A 15243-nucleotide genomic window follows, 5' to 3' on the forward strand; every position below is an offset into this window, starting at 1 on the left:
CCAGGATTAGCTTCGTAATTCTGTCCTTGATCTTAAAACCAGAAGAAATTAATTCAATAGCACATGAAAGATCTTTAGTTAATTTACTAACAGAAATTAAATTTTTCTTAATATCATGCACAACAAGCACATCTTGAAGTTCTAATTTTCCATGAGAAGAGTTTAGTGTAGTGGTACCAATATGAGAAATAGGCAACAATGAACCATCGCCAACCATCACGTGATCATTACCAGTGCAAGATTGAGGATTATTAAGATTACCGGGATTGGAGGTCATGTGAGAATTTGCTCCGGTGTCGGTATTCCAATTTGGATCAGAATCTTGTGGGTCAGATACCGTAGTTGCAGCAAAAGCTTGAGAGAGATTTTCATTAGTATCATAGGAATAGTCATACCGATACCAACACTTTGTCTCGATGTGTCCAATGCGTCCACAAATTTGACATTGAGGTGTTGAATGAGATTGTTGTTGATTTGGTCGTGAAAAATCTGATTGAGATGACTGATTTTTTTGTTGTGCAGAACGGCCTACAATATTATTGTTGGGAAAAGGTGCATATGACTGATTTATTCCATGAGTGATCTCACGTCCATGATGAGTGGAAGCTTGATTTGCTGGAGCAAATCCACGTCCTCGAGAGTTGAAAAAGAACCCTGGATTTCTACCTCGATTCGATCCAAGACCCCTTCCACCGTTTCGTTGACTAAAAAATGCAAAATTGGGATTGGGATTTGGATTAAATCCCTCTTTTTCTTCATTAGTCATAGAACCATATCTCATGTCATAGCCTTGTAAGGCCATGACGAACTGACTAAATGTGGGAAATGGAGGTTTAGATAGCATGGTTATGACAAATACATCATATTTTTTGCCAAGACAATGAGACAGTTCCACAGTCTTGTCTTCCTTAGAAATTGGTTTCTTTATGGCTGCAAGATTATCACAAATAGATTTAAAAGAAGTGAGATAATTACCTAAGGATGTCGACTCTGGTTTGGGCATCTGAAGTTGGCGTTTTAATTGAACTTATCTTTCTTTGGTTGCCTGAAGATAGGTTTCTTCAAGACAACACCACAATTCACGTGCGGTATTTTGGCCAACAACGTGTCCGAGAGCTTCTTCTGACAATGTTCCTATAATCCAACTGCGTAGCAGCAAATCTGTGGATTGCCATTCTTCATTCTAAGGAATGGGTACTTCTTTATTTGACTCATTTGTAGTTGTTGCCTTGAGTGGATCATCGGTAAGATGGTTCACCAATTTGAGATTTTGGATTAATGGAAAAATGGTCATTCGCCACACAAGAAAATTTTTTGAGTTGAGTTTAGGTGGGATAGCTGTGATAAGGTTATGAAGATTGAGCATAGAGAGTGTGAGGGTTGTTGATGATTGAGCCATTTGTTGTTAAGGCACGTGACTTAAAGCCATCAAGCATGTGCTTGTGGGACCCAATCGGTTTATTGTCCTACAAAGCCTTGGAATTGGTTTTCCTTTTTTGGGTCAACTTTGACTCCTTGCCTTGCAGGGACTTGGAGTTGTTTCTCTTTGCCAAAATTGAATTCCTTCTCCTAGTTGTTTTGGTGTCTTGCACAACCGACTTATGACACTATAAAAGGACTTGCTACGTCCTTGTGAAATGTGCCAAGCCAAATAGCTTTATAAGTGCCAAAAACGTGAAGCACCAAAGGGAGGAGAAAAAAGAGAGAATTTGAGAGAAGGAGGTACAAGGGCAGCAAGGATGTTTTCTTCTTGGTGGTTTTTGGAGGAGCCAAAAACAAGTGATTAGAAGAAAAAGGGTGCTACAGAGTGAGAGAAGAAAATAGAGATCAGCCGCCATCCGTTCCAGCAAAAGAAGAGTTTGTACATCTGTCTTTTGTATTCTATTTTGGGAATAATCTCTCTTGTGTGATAGTGAGATTTGGGTGTATTGGGGCTTTGGGATCTGACTGATTTTCTCTCTACTATTTTTGTACTCCATCTTTTGATAGTGAATTTTCTCCGGGTCGTCTCCGCCAGTGAATGTAGGCTTGTTAAGCCGAACCACTTAAATCTTTGTGTCGTGTATGATTGCTTGTCTTTGTTATTCCGCATTCTTCTTATTTTTTGCATCTCACGGGTCTTGGGAAATAGGATTAATTTCCTAACATTTGTCTAGACGTGTCAAGAGCTTCAAGGCTCTAATACCATGAGAAGAATAAGAGAATTGGTTTAGAAAGACAAAGAGCTTCTCAAAAACATGAGTTGCTCTAGCCATATGACTCTTCTATATATTTAGGAGAAATACAATGGTACAATTTTTTTCTATGGAAAACTCCTAACAGTAATGCTAGATGATATTGGAAAGTTCATATTACAAAGGGTAAGCAATTTTCTCTAGGTCCACGTCTGTAGCATTGAAGTCTCCAACGGTCACTTGAGCAAACATAGGAATATCTTTGTCTAGGTCCTCTATATATGGGATGTTTGCAACAGCTGGGTCCACCCTTTCTAAACACATCCACATGAGTTGAAGTCTTCAACGGTACATTGAGAAATTATAGGAATATATTTTCTAAGTCCACCAGGTATGGAATATTTACAACGGTTAGTTCCACACTTCCTAAACCATTTAATCTCTTTTCCATAATTCTTGGTGAAACTCAATCTGTAGTGGATTCTTTTGATACTTTTGCTTTATCAACCATAACTGTTTGCTTGGTGATTAGTGTGTGTTTGACAATCCCAAGTTGGTCTCCAACAAGTTATTGCTGCACTCCTTAAATTCCTATCCATCTTCAACAGCCTCTTTTATCTATCAATCTCTCCTAGCTACAAAGAAAGAAACAAAGTATTGATATCATATTATATATATAATTATAATGGGCCTTCCAAGATCTTTCTTGGCTTCCTTTCTTCTTGTGTTTCTTTGTGGCTGATGCCCATTTTATTCCTGCATTGCTCATATTTGAGGACTCTATTTTTTATGTCAGTAACAATAACAACCTCCACACCCTTATAAAAGCTAACTTCCCTCCTTATGGAAGAGACTTTGTCACTAAACAACCAACCGGGAGGTTTTGCAATGGAAAGCTTGCCGCTGACTTCACTAGTGTTGGAAGTTCAAATAAAAATGCAAAGTCAAAGAAAGCATGATGTATACGTTTTCTTCTTGCTTTTCTAGTATTTCGGCAGCAGCCTTCGTTTACTTTAATTGGCTTGGTAGATTATGCATGCCTTAAAAGTCAAAAGATATTTGTTAGGTAGCAACTTTATTAGACTTTGTGATTTTTAGCTTTATTAGCTTTTGAGCGCTATGTGTAGGGTGATTGATTATTAGTCACCTTTGTGGACCTTGTAACCATAGCATTAAATGCTATGATGACTTTGTATTAAATATTTTCCCTATATAAGAGATATGTGTGTACGTTGAGTATTAAGTAGAAGCAAGTGGGAAGCTTAATATTTCTCTTCAATATTAAAGTATTGTGATTCATCTTGTCTTTTGTTCTTTCTATTCTTTGTGAGTGTCCATTAATTTGGGTATTGGTTTGTAAACTAAATCCCAACAAATTGGTATCAGAGCTAGTTTATTCCTAGCATTGTAGTCATGACCTCCAATATGGTGCAAATCCAAGTTCCTCAGTTGAGAAAGGAAAATTATGGGAAATGGTGCATCCAATTCAAAGCATTATTTGGATCACAAGATCTCTTGGAGATTGTCAATACTGGGTACGTTGAGCCCACTCCGGAGCAAGAAACCACCTACACTACAGATCAGAAAGTCACTCTCAAAGACCAAAGAAGGACAAGAAGGTGTTGTATCTCCTTTGTCAAGGATTTGATGATTCAACATTTGAGAAGGTCGCTGAAGTGGCAACGAGCAAAACAGCATGGGACACGTTGAATACAATTTTCAAAGGTGTTGATCGAGTGAAGAGAATTCACCTTCAATCATTAAGGGCTAAATTTGAATCTGCCCATATGAATGAAGGAAAAAATGTCTCTAATTATTATTCTCGGTTACTTTAATCGTGAATGAAGTGAAGAGAACTTGCAAAAAACTTGAAGTTGTTCGTGTCATGGAAAAGATACTTCGATCCCTCACACCCAAATTTGAGCACGTGGTGACGGCAATTGAGACTACAAGTGCAAAGGAGCTACTGGGATCTCTCCGAGTTCATGAACAACGCATTTTGAAGAATGTAAGAGCCACATCTCTTGAGCAAGCTTTGGAGTCAAAATTAAATTTTGACAAACCAAAGGGAGGTCGTGATCAATGGAATTCGCGACGTGGGGGTGCCAACTACCGTGGTCGAGGACGCGGTAATACAAATGATCGTGGTCCATCTCAAGAAAGGAGAAATTTCTCTGACCGGAGAAAGCAGAATGTCCAATGTTACAACTGCGGAAAATATGGACACTATGCCTTAGAATGTTCATATAAGAATGATGACGATGTCAACCTTGCTGAAGCACCAAGCAGTGAGAGTAAGAATTCTACTCTCTTATTGGCACACAATGATTCCAGTGGCCAACACGATGTTTGGTACCTTGACTCTGGTGCAAGCAATCATACGTGTGGAAGAAAAGAAACTTTTGTTGAACTCAAAGAAGGAGTTTGCAGAAACGCGAGCCTTGGAGATTCCTCAAAACTTGCAGTTGAAGGAAGAGGAAAAGTCTGGATCTTCCAGAAAAATGGCAAGGAAGAATTCATCTCTGATGTTTACTATGTCCCAAGTATAAAGAGCAGTATTCTAAGTATTGGCCAACTTCTCCAGAAGGGATATATTGTACACATGAAGAATAATGGTCTCTCTCTAAGAGATACAAGTGGAAGGCTCATTGCACATGTTCAAATGACCAAGAACCGTATGTTTCCTTTGAACCTAAATACGAAGATCGAGAAATGCCTCATTATACTCATTAAAAACGAGTCATGGCGGTGGCATTTACACTTTGGCCATCTTCACTTTAATGGTCTGAAGCTATTATCCTCTCATTCGGACGCCCATAGTAATTTGGCACTTTGAATCCATTTTGCTCACCGAAGATTTAGCCAACACTTAAAACTTACAAACTCCCCCTTCGGCAATTTCGGAGACAAAATCAATCGGACGAGTCACCATCCTCTCCCCAATTTTATACTCCCCCTTTTTGTCACAAATTGACAAAAGGTATCATGTTTCCTGAAACACTCAACACAAAAACATCAAGGCATATATGGAACAGGAAAAATAATAACCGAACACTCATGATCACATATAGGAAAATGCATGAAGAATACAACAAGATCATGAATAACAGAAACTCCCCCTCAATATAAGACTTAATAATCAACAAGAAACTTCAAAAAAAATTTGCTCCCCCTCAAAAGTCAAATGAACACACATGATACACACATCAACAACTCATGTATTTTAGCAATGAATATCCCAAACATACTCCAAATATGTAAAATATACATGAGACTAGAAATGGCAAGAAACTCATATTGTTTAACCCAAGCCAAGAGAAATGATCCTTTCAATCTATGCTTGTGTGTTGTGTGTGTAAGCCATTTAATGAGAAAAAAATACAAGTTTACAAAAGAGGAGAAAGTTTCACCAACACGAGCTTTTGACAAGTAAATTCAATCAAAAGTCAAACCTTATCATACTAGGGCCTAGCCACTCTCATCCAATACAATCCTCTTTTGAAAAAAAAAATAGCACAAGTTTGACACAGTTAAAATAAATTCCATAAGGAACATGTTCTTTTGATTGTGTTTCACTATTTTGATTCTTTTTCTTTGTGAGAGCGTGTCCTTAAACAATTGATGCTTTATACAAAAGAAAGAATGTAGGAATTTTTAAGCTCTAGGTTCAACTAGCATATGGTCAATTTGAAAAAAAATATGACTAGTCAAAAACACCTCATGTAGTTACCTAACATACCTCACTTTTTAAAAAAATTTCCTCAAATTAAGCTTAAGTGTGCATAAGAATTAAGCATAGGTAAAACGTACCACATACGCTCAAGCTTTAGGTAACCACAAAAACAAGTCCATTGAAACAATTTTTTTATCTCATGCATATTTAGAATATTTCAAGATGCAAGAAATTAAATCCATGTAAGCAACATGAGGAATTAATGGACAATCTGGGTACATAAGACCAAAAAAAAAAAAAAGAAAAACAACCAAATTAAAATATTTTTGTCTTTTTGATTTTATTTTATTATTATTTTTTTAAATGCACACAAAACAAAACATGTTAAAAGAAACAAAACACATACAACAAAAAATTTAAACAAACACCCAACAAACTATGACACTAGGACACAAACATATATATATATATAAGCAAAGTCTGTCCTAGGCATGCAATGTGCCCACCTAAACTAGGTGAGTCCAATACCACTCCCCCTCAACAGGTGAACGGTATCAACCTTCTTAACACAAACTTTCTTCATTTTGGGAACAAAAGTACGACTCTTGTCCAAGTTATTTAACTGGGTTATAACACCCCTTACTATGGGCTATGAATCTCGTTCGGACGCCCATAGTAATTTGGCACTTTGAATCCATTTTGCTCACTGAACATTTAGCCAACACTTAAAACTTACAGAATTAAAATACAAAAGATTTCACTAATTCTTTTTAAAAGTACCTTTGAAACATTATTTGGAGGGGCAAAAATCAATTTTTAAAGATTTATTTTATAAAAAATACATATATATATATTTTTGAAAATTTATTTTTTTGGAGGACCACCTTATGGCCCAAGGCTTAAGGTGGTTCCACCCCAGGCTGTCGTGGATCTTGGAAGATGAAGATGGATAACTAGTTTGGCTTTATGACTAGGTCAATGAAGGTTTAATTATTTTTAGGATTAAATACAAATTCAGTACCTGTGGTTTGCACCAAAATCAAATAACTACCCGTGTTTTCAAAAATATCACAAATGGTACTTGTGGTAAGCAAATAAATCCACTTGGTACCTCTGTTAAGATTCCGTTAGGTTTTTAACAGAATGCCACGCCACCCGTACAGATGGGAGCCATATGACGTGGTACCTGAGTTTTTGGATGCCATGTCATTTTTTTTTTTAATTATTTAAAAAAAAAAACCAAAAAAAAAACCAAAAAAAAAAAAGAAAAAAAAAAAAAAAAGAAACAACAATTGGGGTGGCCTGGGGTGGTTTAGCCACCCCCAGCCCCAGGGCGATCGTCTGGGGGTGGCCGAACCACCCCCATGGCCTAAGGGGGTGGTTCGGCCACCCCCTAGGGCCAAATCATCAAAAAAAAAAAAAAAAATTACAGTGTGGAAGCACATGGCCCAGCCATCCGATTTCCCTTCCGAGTTAACAGCATGCCAGAGCAATGTGGGTATCCTGTGTTTAATCTCTCTTGCACCGATACAAATGATACGGTGGTCGAGTTGCCGATTTCAGTCAAGCTTTTTGTCAAACAGATTGACTACAAATCTTGAATAATTCAATTATATGATCCAGATCATTGCTTTCCAAGGCATCTTCGAAGACTTAATTTATCTTCCTCGCCTTTCCAATTCAAAGTAGATTCCCCTTATTACAGCCTTTCAGACTTCGTCTTCTTCAATTGTTCCCAAAGAGAAGAAAAATTGGAGTTTATCTGTTGTCTTAGTAGCCAAAACCACCAGATTTGTGCCTTCGATAAGGATGATGACCTCATGAACTATCCCCATCAATTTTTTTTTTAGGGTTTGGCCATAGGGGGTGGCTATGGGGTGGTTCGGCCACCCCAGCTGTCCTTCTCTTTTTTGATTTTTTTTTAAATAAAATAAAAAAATGATGTGGCACCCAAAAACCCAAGTACCATGGCACGTGGTGCCAACATGTAAGGGTGCCGTGGCATTCTGTTAAAGAACGTAACGGAATCTTAACAGAAGTATCAAGTGGGTTTATTTGCTTGCCACAGGTACTATTTATGATATTTTTGAAAACTCAGATGGCTATTTGATTTTTGTGCAAACCACAGGTACTGGATTTGTATTTAACCCTTATTTTTATGTGAAATTTACTTAATTCTCTTAAACTTTTATCCTTTTTGCAATCTCTTTTCAAAGTTCAAAAACTCTTAATTGAGTGTATTGAACTTTAAAAAATTTGCAATCTCACCCCTTCGGTAAAGGTTTGTCAAATGTTGAAATGATAATTATACCCTTGTAAATTTCATGATATTATAAAATTACCCTTAAGTTACAATGATTTTTTTTTTATTTATTTTTTTAAAAAAAAAAAAAAAAAAAAAAAAAAAAAAAAGAGAAAAAAAAAAAACCTAAAAAAAATACAAGGGTATTTTGAACTTTGGGGGGAGATTATAAAAGGATGAAGTTTCCCTTATTTTTATCATGGCAACTTGGGTTGTAACACTCACTTTCAAATTAATTAAATCTTATGTTAGTGAGGGTGACATGTTTTGTCCATTTTCTTATAAATGATTGTAAGCAACACCTATGTAAAGATTGGCTGGGATACCATGTTTGTCCTCATCCGTCTGGCACATGCCAATGTGGATGTGGTTATTGACAATATCTACATCTTTATATACATAATGTGATTATCACTTTTAAGTATTCACATCTGCATCTACATCATGTGATTATTATCTGCATCCACACAATACTAGTTATTTCGGTTATTAAATGCGGTTATTATCCGTTATCCGCAAATGAGGTAATATTGGGCCATTTGGTCTCTATTATGACATATTTTAAACGATTTTGAAAATAGTTTGGACCTTTTTTTTAGTGTTTTGGGCTTGTTTTAGTGTTTCCTTGAGGCCTAATGTTTTAGATGAAATCCATATCTATTTTACATTTGAACTTAAAAATAACCAAAAAAAAAAAAAAATGCAAACACCCCATGATGAATTTATCCAGGAAAGTAAAATATATATTAAATGGTGAAATTATTATGTATACTAATGTCCCACTTCGTTACAACCTTGCGTCACCAAACTCAACATTGCTTATGCTAAGTGCAGTCACTTATAAATAAAAAGATAAATTTACAACTTCTCTCTGGAGGGAGAAGCTTTTCCTTCTCTCTAGGTAGAGAAAACTTGCCTCCTTTTTTAGGCTTTTTACCACTAGTTGTGTGGTTGTTTGGGGAGGAGGGAAGGTTCTTCCCCTTTCCCTCCTCCCCTCCCTTTTTTTTTTTTTTTTTCTCTGATTATTGTGCTCGTGGCTTTCTTGTTTCATTTCTGCCCTCCAACATAGTGTTTCTTCACCACCTTCTGTTGCGCAAGGCTGCTTGCCTCCTTCACCATCCAGCTCCCTGCCACTCGTCGCTTATTGTCCTCCACCCTGCAACTCAAATTTGTCATGGTTCGTAGATGGATTTTCTTTAAAACCCGATAGACTTTCCTATAGTCGACCGAGGTCTTCATGCGCTAGTACACCATCCTCGCCAGCCTCCCATCTCCCCACTGCCACCTTATGCTTCGCCTCCAGCCATTCACGCACCGAAGCATGAGCTCCATGCACTTGGCGTGGACCTTAGACATCGATGCGTGTTCCCCATGCCTCGGTTAGCGGGCTTCTCTTGCCGCTCCTCTACCTTCTCCCCCACCAACACTACTATTTGTTGGGCTTTCTTCGTTGTTTTTTTGCTTGTAGTTTTTTTTCCTTTCTTTTCTTTTTTCTCTTTATTTTCCTTGTATTTCCTGTTGTTTTGTTTGGGTTTAATTTTGTGGGTTTTATTCTCTCTTTGTTCTTAATTAAGGTTCTTTATTTTCCACGTATGTCAATTTCATATCAAAGCTTGATAAAAGTTAGAATAATGTTATTTAGTAAACAGATATATGATTACCATATCACTGGAATCACGTGGCATTGAAAATTAGCCTTTAATTTTTTAATTTTTTACAAGATTGTATGATAATTGTATAACAGTCTAAAATATAACATCACTCATCTAAAGGTTAATATGATTACCACATCTGCATCATGATATAATTGCAAGATAAAAAAGTGATGTGGTGAGAGAGAGATAAATAGCAAGGTGGCCCTAGCCCAAAGAAAGTTGAACATGAAAAAAGAAGAAGAAAGAAGCTTTCTCGAGTTAAAAAGAAAAAGAAAAGGAATACATAGGTTAATTAAGGTTTCTTTTAGAGAGAATAGCAGTTAAGATGGTACCCCACCTATCAATCCGAACAAAACTTATTTTTTTACAACTCAACCATGTATATATATATATATATATATATATATATTGTCATTTCTTTCCTGAACTTTCAAAAAAAGGATTGCAATCATTTATTAATGTGGACACATGAAAGATTTTTATAGAAAATTGGTCATGTTTCTTGAAACAGTGACTTAATTCCCAACCGACCATCTTTGTTTGCTTGGTTATTAGTGTGTGTTTGACGATCCCATAATGATCAAAGGTTTAGAGGTTGGTCTGCAACCAGTTACATATTGCACTTCCAAGCCTCCACCTCCAAGCTATAACTATATATCCATCATCAAAGCCTCCTCTATCTACATCTCCTAGAAAATAAAGAAAGAAACAAAGTGTTGATATCATATTATATATATATATAATATAATGAGACTTTCAAGATCTTTCTTAGCTTCCTTTCTTCTGTTTCTTGGGCTATTTGTGGTTGATGGCCAGCATGTTCCTGCATTGTTCATATTTGGGGACTCTTTTTTTGATGTCGGTAACAATAACAACCACGTCACCCTTATAAAAGCTAACTTCCCTCTGTATGGAAGAGACTTTGTCACTAAGCAACCAACCGGGAGGTTCTGCAATGGAAAGCTTGCCGCTGACTTCATTGGTTCATCATTCTCAAACTCCCCAATTCATTTTTTTAAAAAAAAAAAATTTTTGTAATTATTTTTTATAACTTGGGTATCCGGGGAAAGCGCCCCTTCTACACGGGTTGAACCTTAGATCTAATGTTTTATGAAGCAGAGGGCCAAGTGACTTACCACTCGAATCAACCCTTTCGGGTTAAGGATTCCTTATTAATAGTAATGCTTTCTACTGGTTGTTTAATGGATTTTTTTTTATTTTTTTTTAATTACAGCTGAAAGCCTAGGCTTCACTTCTTATCCACAAGCTTATCTTAGCATAGAAGCGAGCGGAAATAACCTCTTGATCGGTGCAAACTTTGCTTCAGCTGCATCTGGTTATTTTGATGCTACATCCGACCTATATGTAAATACATTAACAAGACTAAAATTCTAGCTTTTTCTTTTATACATATATATATATATATATATATATATATATATATATATATATATATATATATGACATACGATATGATATGATATGATATATGTTGTGGGTTTTGGTGATATTGTAGCATGCAATCTCATTAAGTCAACAGATTGTGTACTATAGGGAGTATCGGCATAGGGGTGGTGGAAATTGTAGGGAGATCAAATGCTTCAAGAATAACATCCGATGCAATCTACTTTCTTAGTGCTGGGAACAGTGACTTTCTTCAGATCTATTATGTTGATCCTCTTCTTCAATCCACCTATTCTTTTGATCGCTTCTCGGATATTCTCTTGCATTCCTAAACAAATTTCTTTCAGGTCCTTCTTCTCCTCACAGCACTTCTCAAATGGCCTAGGGGTGGCAAAATGGGTACCCATACACGACCCGATTATGACCCGCGGGTACCCGTTACACGATTAGCCTATACCCAGACACGACCCGTTTAGCTAAACGGGTAATCGGGTTTGACACGATTATGACACGAAAATAACCGGGTAACCCGACACGACCCGTTTTACCCGTTTAAAATAACCGGGTATAAGCGGGTAGACACGACCCGACACGACCCGATTACCCTAAACTATAATTTTTTTTAAAACAAAAAAATTAAAATTCAAAATTGTCATAATAATACTAATACATCAATATAGTCAATGCAAAAAATTGAGTTCTAAGAGATTAAAGGCTTTAATAAAGGATAAGAAAAAAAAAAAAAAATTGGAAAGTGACCGTAATTGACAAATTGTACTCCAAAATAAATTACTAAACTCATAATTTCACCTAAACTTAAAAGTTAAAAGTTAAAACAAGTAAGTTCATTTATTAAAATAGTCTACTTATAATTTAGTCTCACATGTAACAAAAGTGTTAAAAAATTAATTTGAACAAAGATACAAATTCTCAGACATTTTTTTTAGCATCCAACCCTGGGCCAGGACTCAATATTTTTGAATTCCATGAGAGCCATAGAAGACCAAGACCCTTATTTAATTGTGCAAATACATTTATCAAAATGTGTAATATAATAGAATAGTTATAATTTAAGTGATTTTCATTTTAGCAACGACAAGGTAAAGTACAGTAAAATTTTTCTAAAGATCACAAATTTGCTATCCGAAACAAACAATGGCATCAATGTTTAGAGAGTTCTTCATTAGTAGACATTAGAATTTCATCTGTAGTTTTATTACAGAGAGAAAGAAGAAAGTTATTATAAAATCAACATAAATCCCAAGAATCATTCCAAATCCTTATCAATGCAAATACCCAGATGAAGAATATTTAAAAAGAAAAGAAAATCCTAATAAATGCTAAAGCAATAATAATACATGCAATCGGAGATGACACACAGCTAGAATCAAGGAGAAGGAGCTGGGAAACCCAAGAAGGGCCTTCCACAAAGACTCCCATTGATATTGGGATCGCAGAGATCCACAAAGACTCATATTCCAAAAATGGTAAAGACAAAGTGAGAGGGAGTCAGGGAGAGGGTTAGGTTACGTTACAGAGAGACTGATTTTCAAAATGGTAAAGACAAAAGAGTCAAGTAAGTAAACTACTAAACTGACGTGAGGAGTCTGAGGACTGAGGCGAGAGTCGTGTCGTGCGTGAGCTGCTGCCGGGTCCAGAAACAAACCAAGAAAAAAAAACCGGGTCGGCGGGTCTAGAAAAAAGAAAAAAAAAAAAAAAAACCGGGTCTGGCGGGTCGACCCGCCAGACCCGCACAGTAATCGTGTCTGGCGGGTCGACCCGCCAGACACGAAATTTCCAGGTCTTAATCGGGTAGACCCGATTACGACCCGAACCCGATTAGCCCAAACCCAATACCTGTTTTTTCGTGTCGTGTTCGTGTCGGATTCGCGGGTCGTGTCAAAATTGCCGGCCCTACTCAAAGCATAGATTATACTTATCTTTCTCCTTTTATTTTTTATTTTTTATTTTTATTTTCGAAATAAGAACATTAACAAACATTCAAACTACCTTTTATGTTTATGTATATTATTTGTAAAATTTAAGAAAAAATAAACAAAATTCGTATGCATTAATTGATAAACTAAGAAACATTTGTGACAGGGCCTATATGCATTGGGAGCGAGGAGAGTTGGAGTGACAACACTACCCCCAATGGGATGCCTACCAGTAGCCATGACATTATATGGGTTGGGTGCGAACGAGTGTGTGGAAAGGTTAAACAATGATGCAGTTTCCTTCAATAAGAAGCTCAATGCCACATCTAAGAGGCTGCAAAATCGCCTTTCTAGTCTCATTTTGGTAGTCCTTGATATCTACCAACCTCTTTTCAATCTTTCCACAAATCCTACACTAAATGGTACGTGGATTACTTCTCTATGTTCACGTAAGCATGAGATCGATCAAAAGATGTTAATTTATTTATTTTTGGCAGACGCATGCATGTTAGTAAGTTGTAAAAAAGTTGTAATCGTACATAGGATAGGTAAACATTAATTACTCCTTGGATAGACACCTAAAAGAAAGTGGCACGCCATATAGCTCATCGAGCCTCTAGTACTATGAGACCAAACCCATTGTATATTAATGTAGATCATACACGGACCACCCATAGTGACCTCAACCCATTTTCTAGGAAGGGAGCTCCTCCTACAAAACAAGGGAAGGGTTGCTAAAAGGTCAGCCGGTCGAAAGACTGGGAACACTCTGACGCCCAAGTTAGTAAAAGCCTTTATAAAATAGATTAAGAGTGTGTATATGAGCGAGACCGTCGCATGGTAGTGTCAATGTGTGTACTTTTCCTCGGCTTCCTTAAGCTTTCGTAGCAGTCGGGCGATATTTATTATGTAGTATGGTCCTCCATATATAGATTTGTTAATTTTTCATAATAATATGTGTGGTTACAGGGTTTTTTGAGGCAAAGAGGGCTTGCTGTGTATCAGGCGTGCTAGCGACGGCAATGTTATGCAATTCATATTCTTTGGGCACGTGTGTTAATGCATCAGATTACGTCTTCTGGGATGGTTTCCATCCATCCGAGGCTGCAAACAACGTTATAGTCCAAACTTTGATCCCTAGTGGTGTTCAGCTCATCAGCTAATTATCATACACATGCATCTACCTCAACATTATTCTGCTTTTCTCTTCAACAGATCCATGTTATTGAGGGTTTATTTGGTTAATTTATATTCCTTGTGGGTTTATTTGTATAATATGGATGGAACAAGATAGAGATTTGTATGATTATGTATAATTCTACCGATTAAATGAAAAGTAATGATAAATTCATTCATGTGTAACTGTGTTTCGATTTTTAGTTAAAGTTGCTTCCATATATATGTATCTTCTGACAAGAAAGAAAATAAAGACTTGCTTACGGTTGTGTTATCTTTTACTTCTTTCCAATTTATCCGACGAGTATATTAAGTGGGGCAGAGTTTTCTTCCAAATTTGGTTAGAGGAACTTCCTTTAACCCAATCTATTAAAATGACATGTGTCACTTTTTTTAATAGAACATGTTTGGTACTGCATTGAAAAAATAGAGCTTTTAAAGTTAAATTGAGTTTTTTTGATAAAATAAAAAAAAAATAAATAAATAAAAAAAAAAAAAAAAACAACAACAACAACAACAAACAAACAAACAAACAAACAAACTTTATTTTAAGGTTTTTTTCAAAAGTGCTTTTTGCTCTTTTTTTAGAGTAAAAAGGTTAAAAAGTATTGTTTGAGCTTCTTACCAAACGGACCAACTTTTTACTTGGTACAACTTTTTATATATTAAAAATACTTTTTACGCTTCTTAACGCAATCCCAATTCGGTTCTAACCAGTGCCTTAAGCTTTATCCTTGGGCTTCTGGGGTTCGACCCAATTTGAACAGGGAATCGAAAAAACAAAACAAAAAAATTAGAAAGAAAGTATAAAGTCTAAATGGTTTTATATAATCTTCAATTTGGGTTCAACATGCCCAACTCATCTTAGATATTAGAAAGAACTTTGTAGGACATGGTTCTTACTTTTAGGTGTTCACATCCG

At 36.3% G+C, this 15243-nt stretch overlaps 1 protein-coding gene and 1 pseudogene across 1 annotated transcript; both read left to right on the top strand.

The window, feature by feature from the left end:
* The first annotated feature begins 4059 nt into the window (after positions 1-4059).
* On the top strand, positions 4060-5010 carry LOC148584046 (uncharacterized). Its single transcript, XM_088518714.1, has one exon. It carries the CDS (start codon positions 4060-4062, stop codon positions 5008-5010), a length of 951 nt encoding a protein of 316 aa, XP_088374840.1.
* Positions 5011-10551: 5541 nt separating this feature from the next.
* Positions 10552-14308, top strand: LOC148584047 (GDSL esterase/lipase At5g22810-like; annotated as a pseudogene).
* Positions 14309-15243: the final 935 nt, after the last annotated feature.

Source organism: Corylus avellana, chromosome 8 (assembly GCF_965113065.1).
Source record: "Corylus avellana chromosome 8, dhCorAvel1.hap1.2, whole genome shotgun sequence".
In the NCBI taxonomy this organism is placed as follows: domain Eukaryota; kingdom Viridiplantae; phylum Streptophyta; class Magnoliopsida; order Fagales; family Betulaceae; genus Corylus; species Corylus avellana.

What these genes read in the sequence shown, in the direction of transcription:
- LOC148584046 (XM_088518714.1), top strand. Translation starts at nt 4,060, where the DNA reads ATGGAAAAGATACTTCGATCCCTCACACCCAAATTTGAGCACGTGGTG.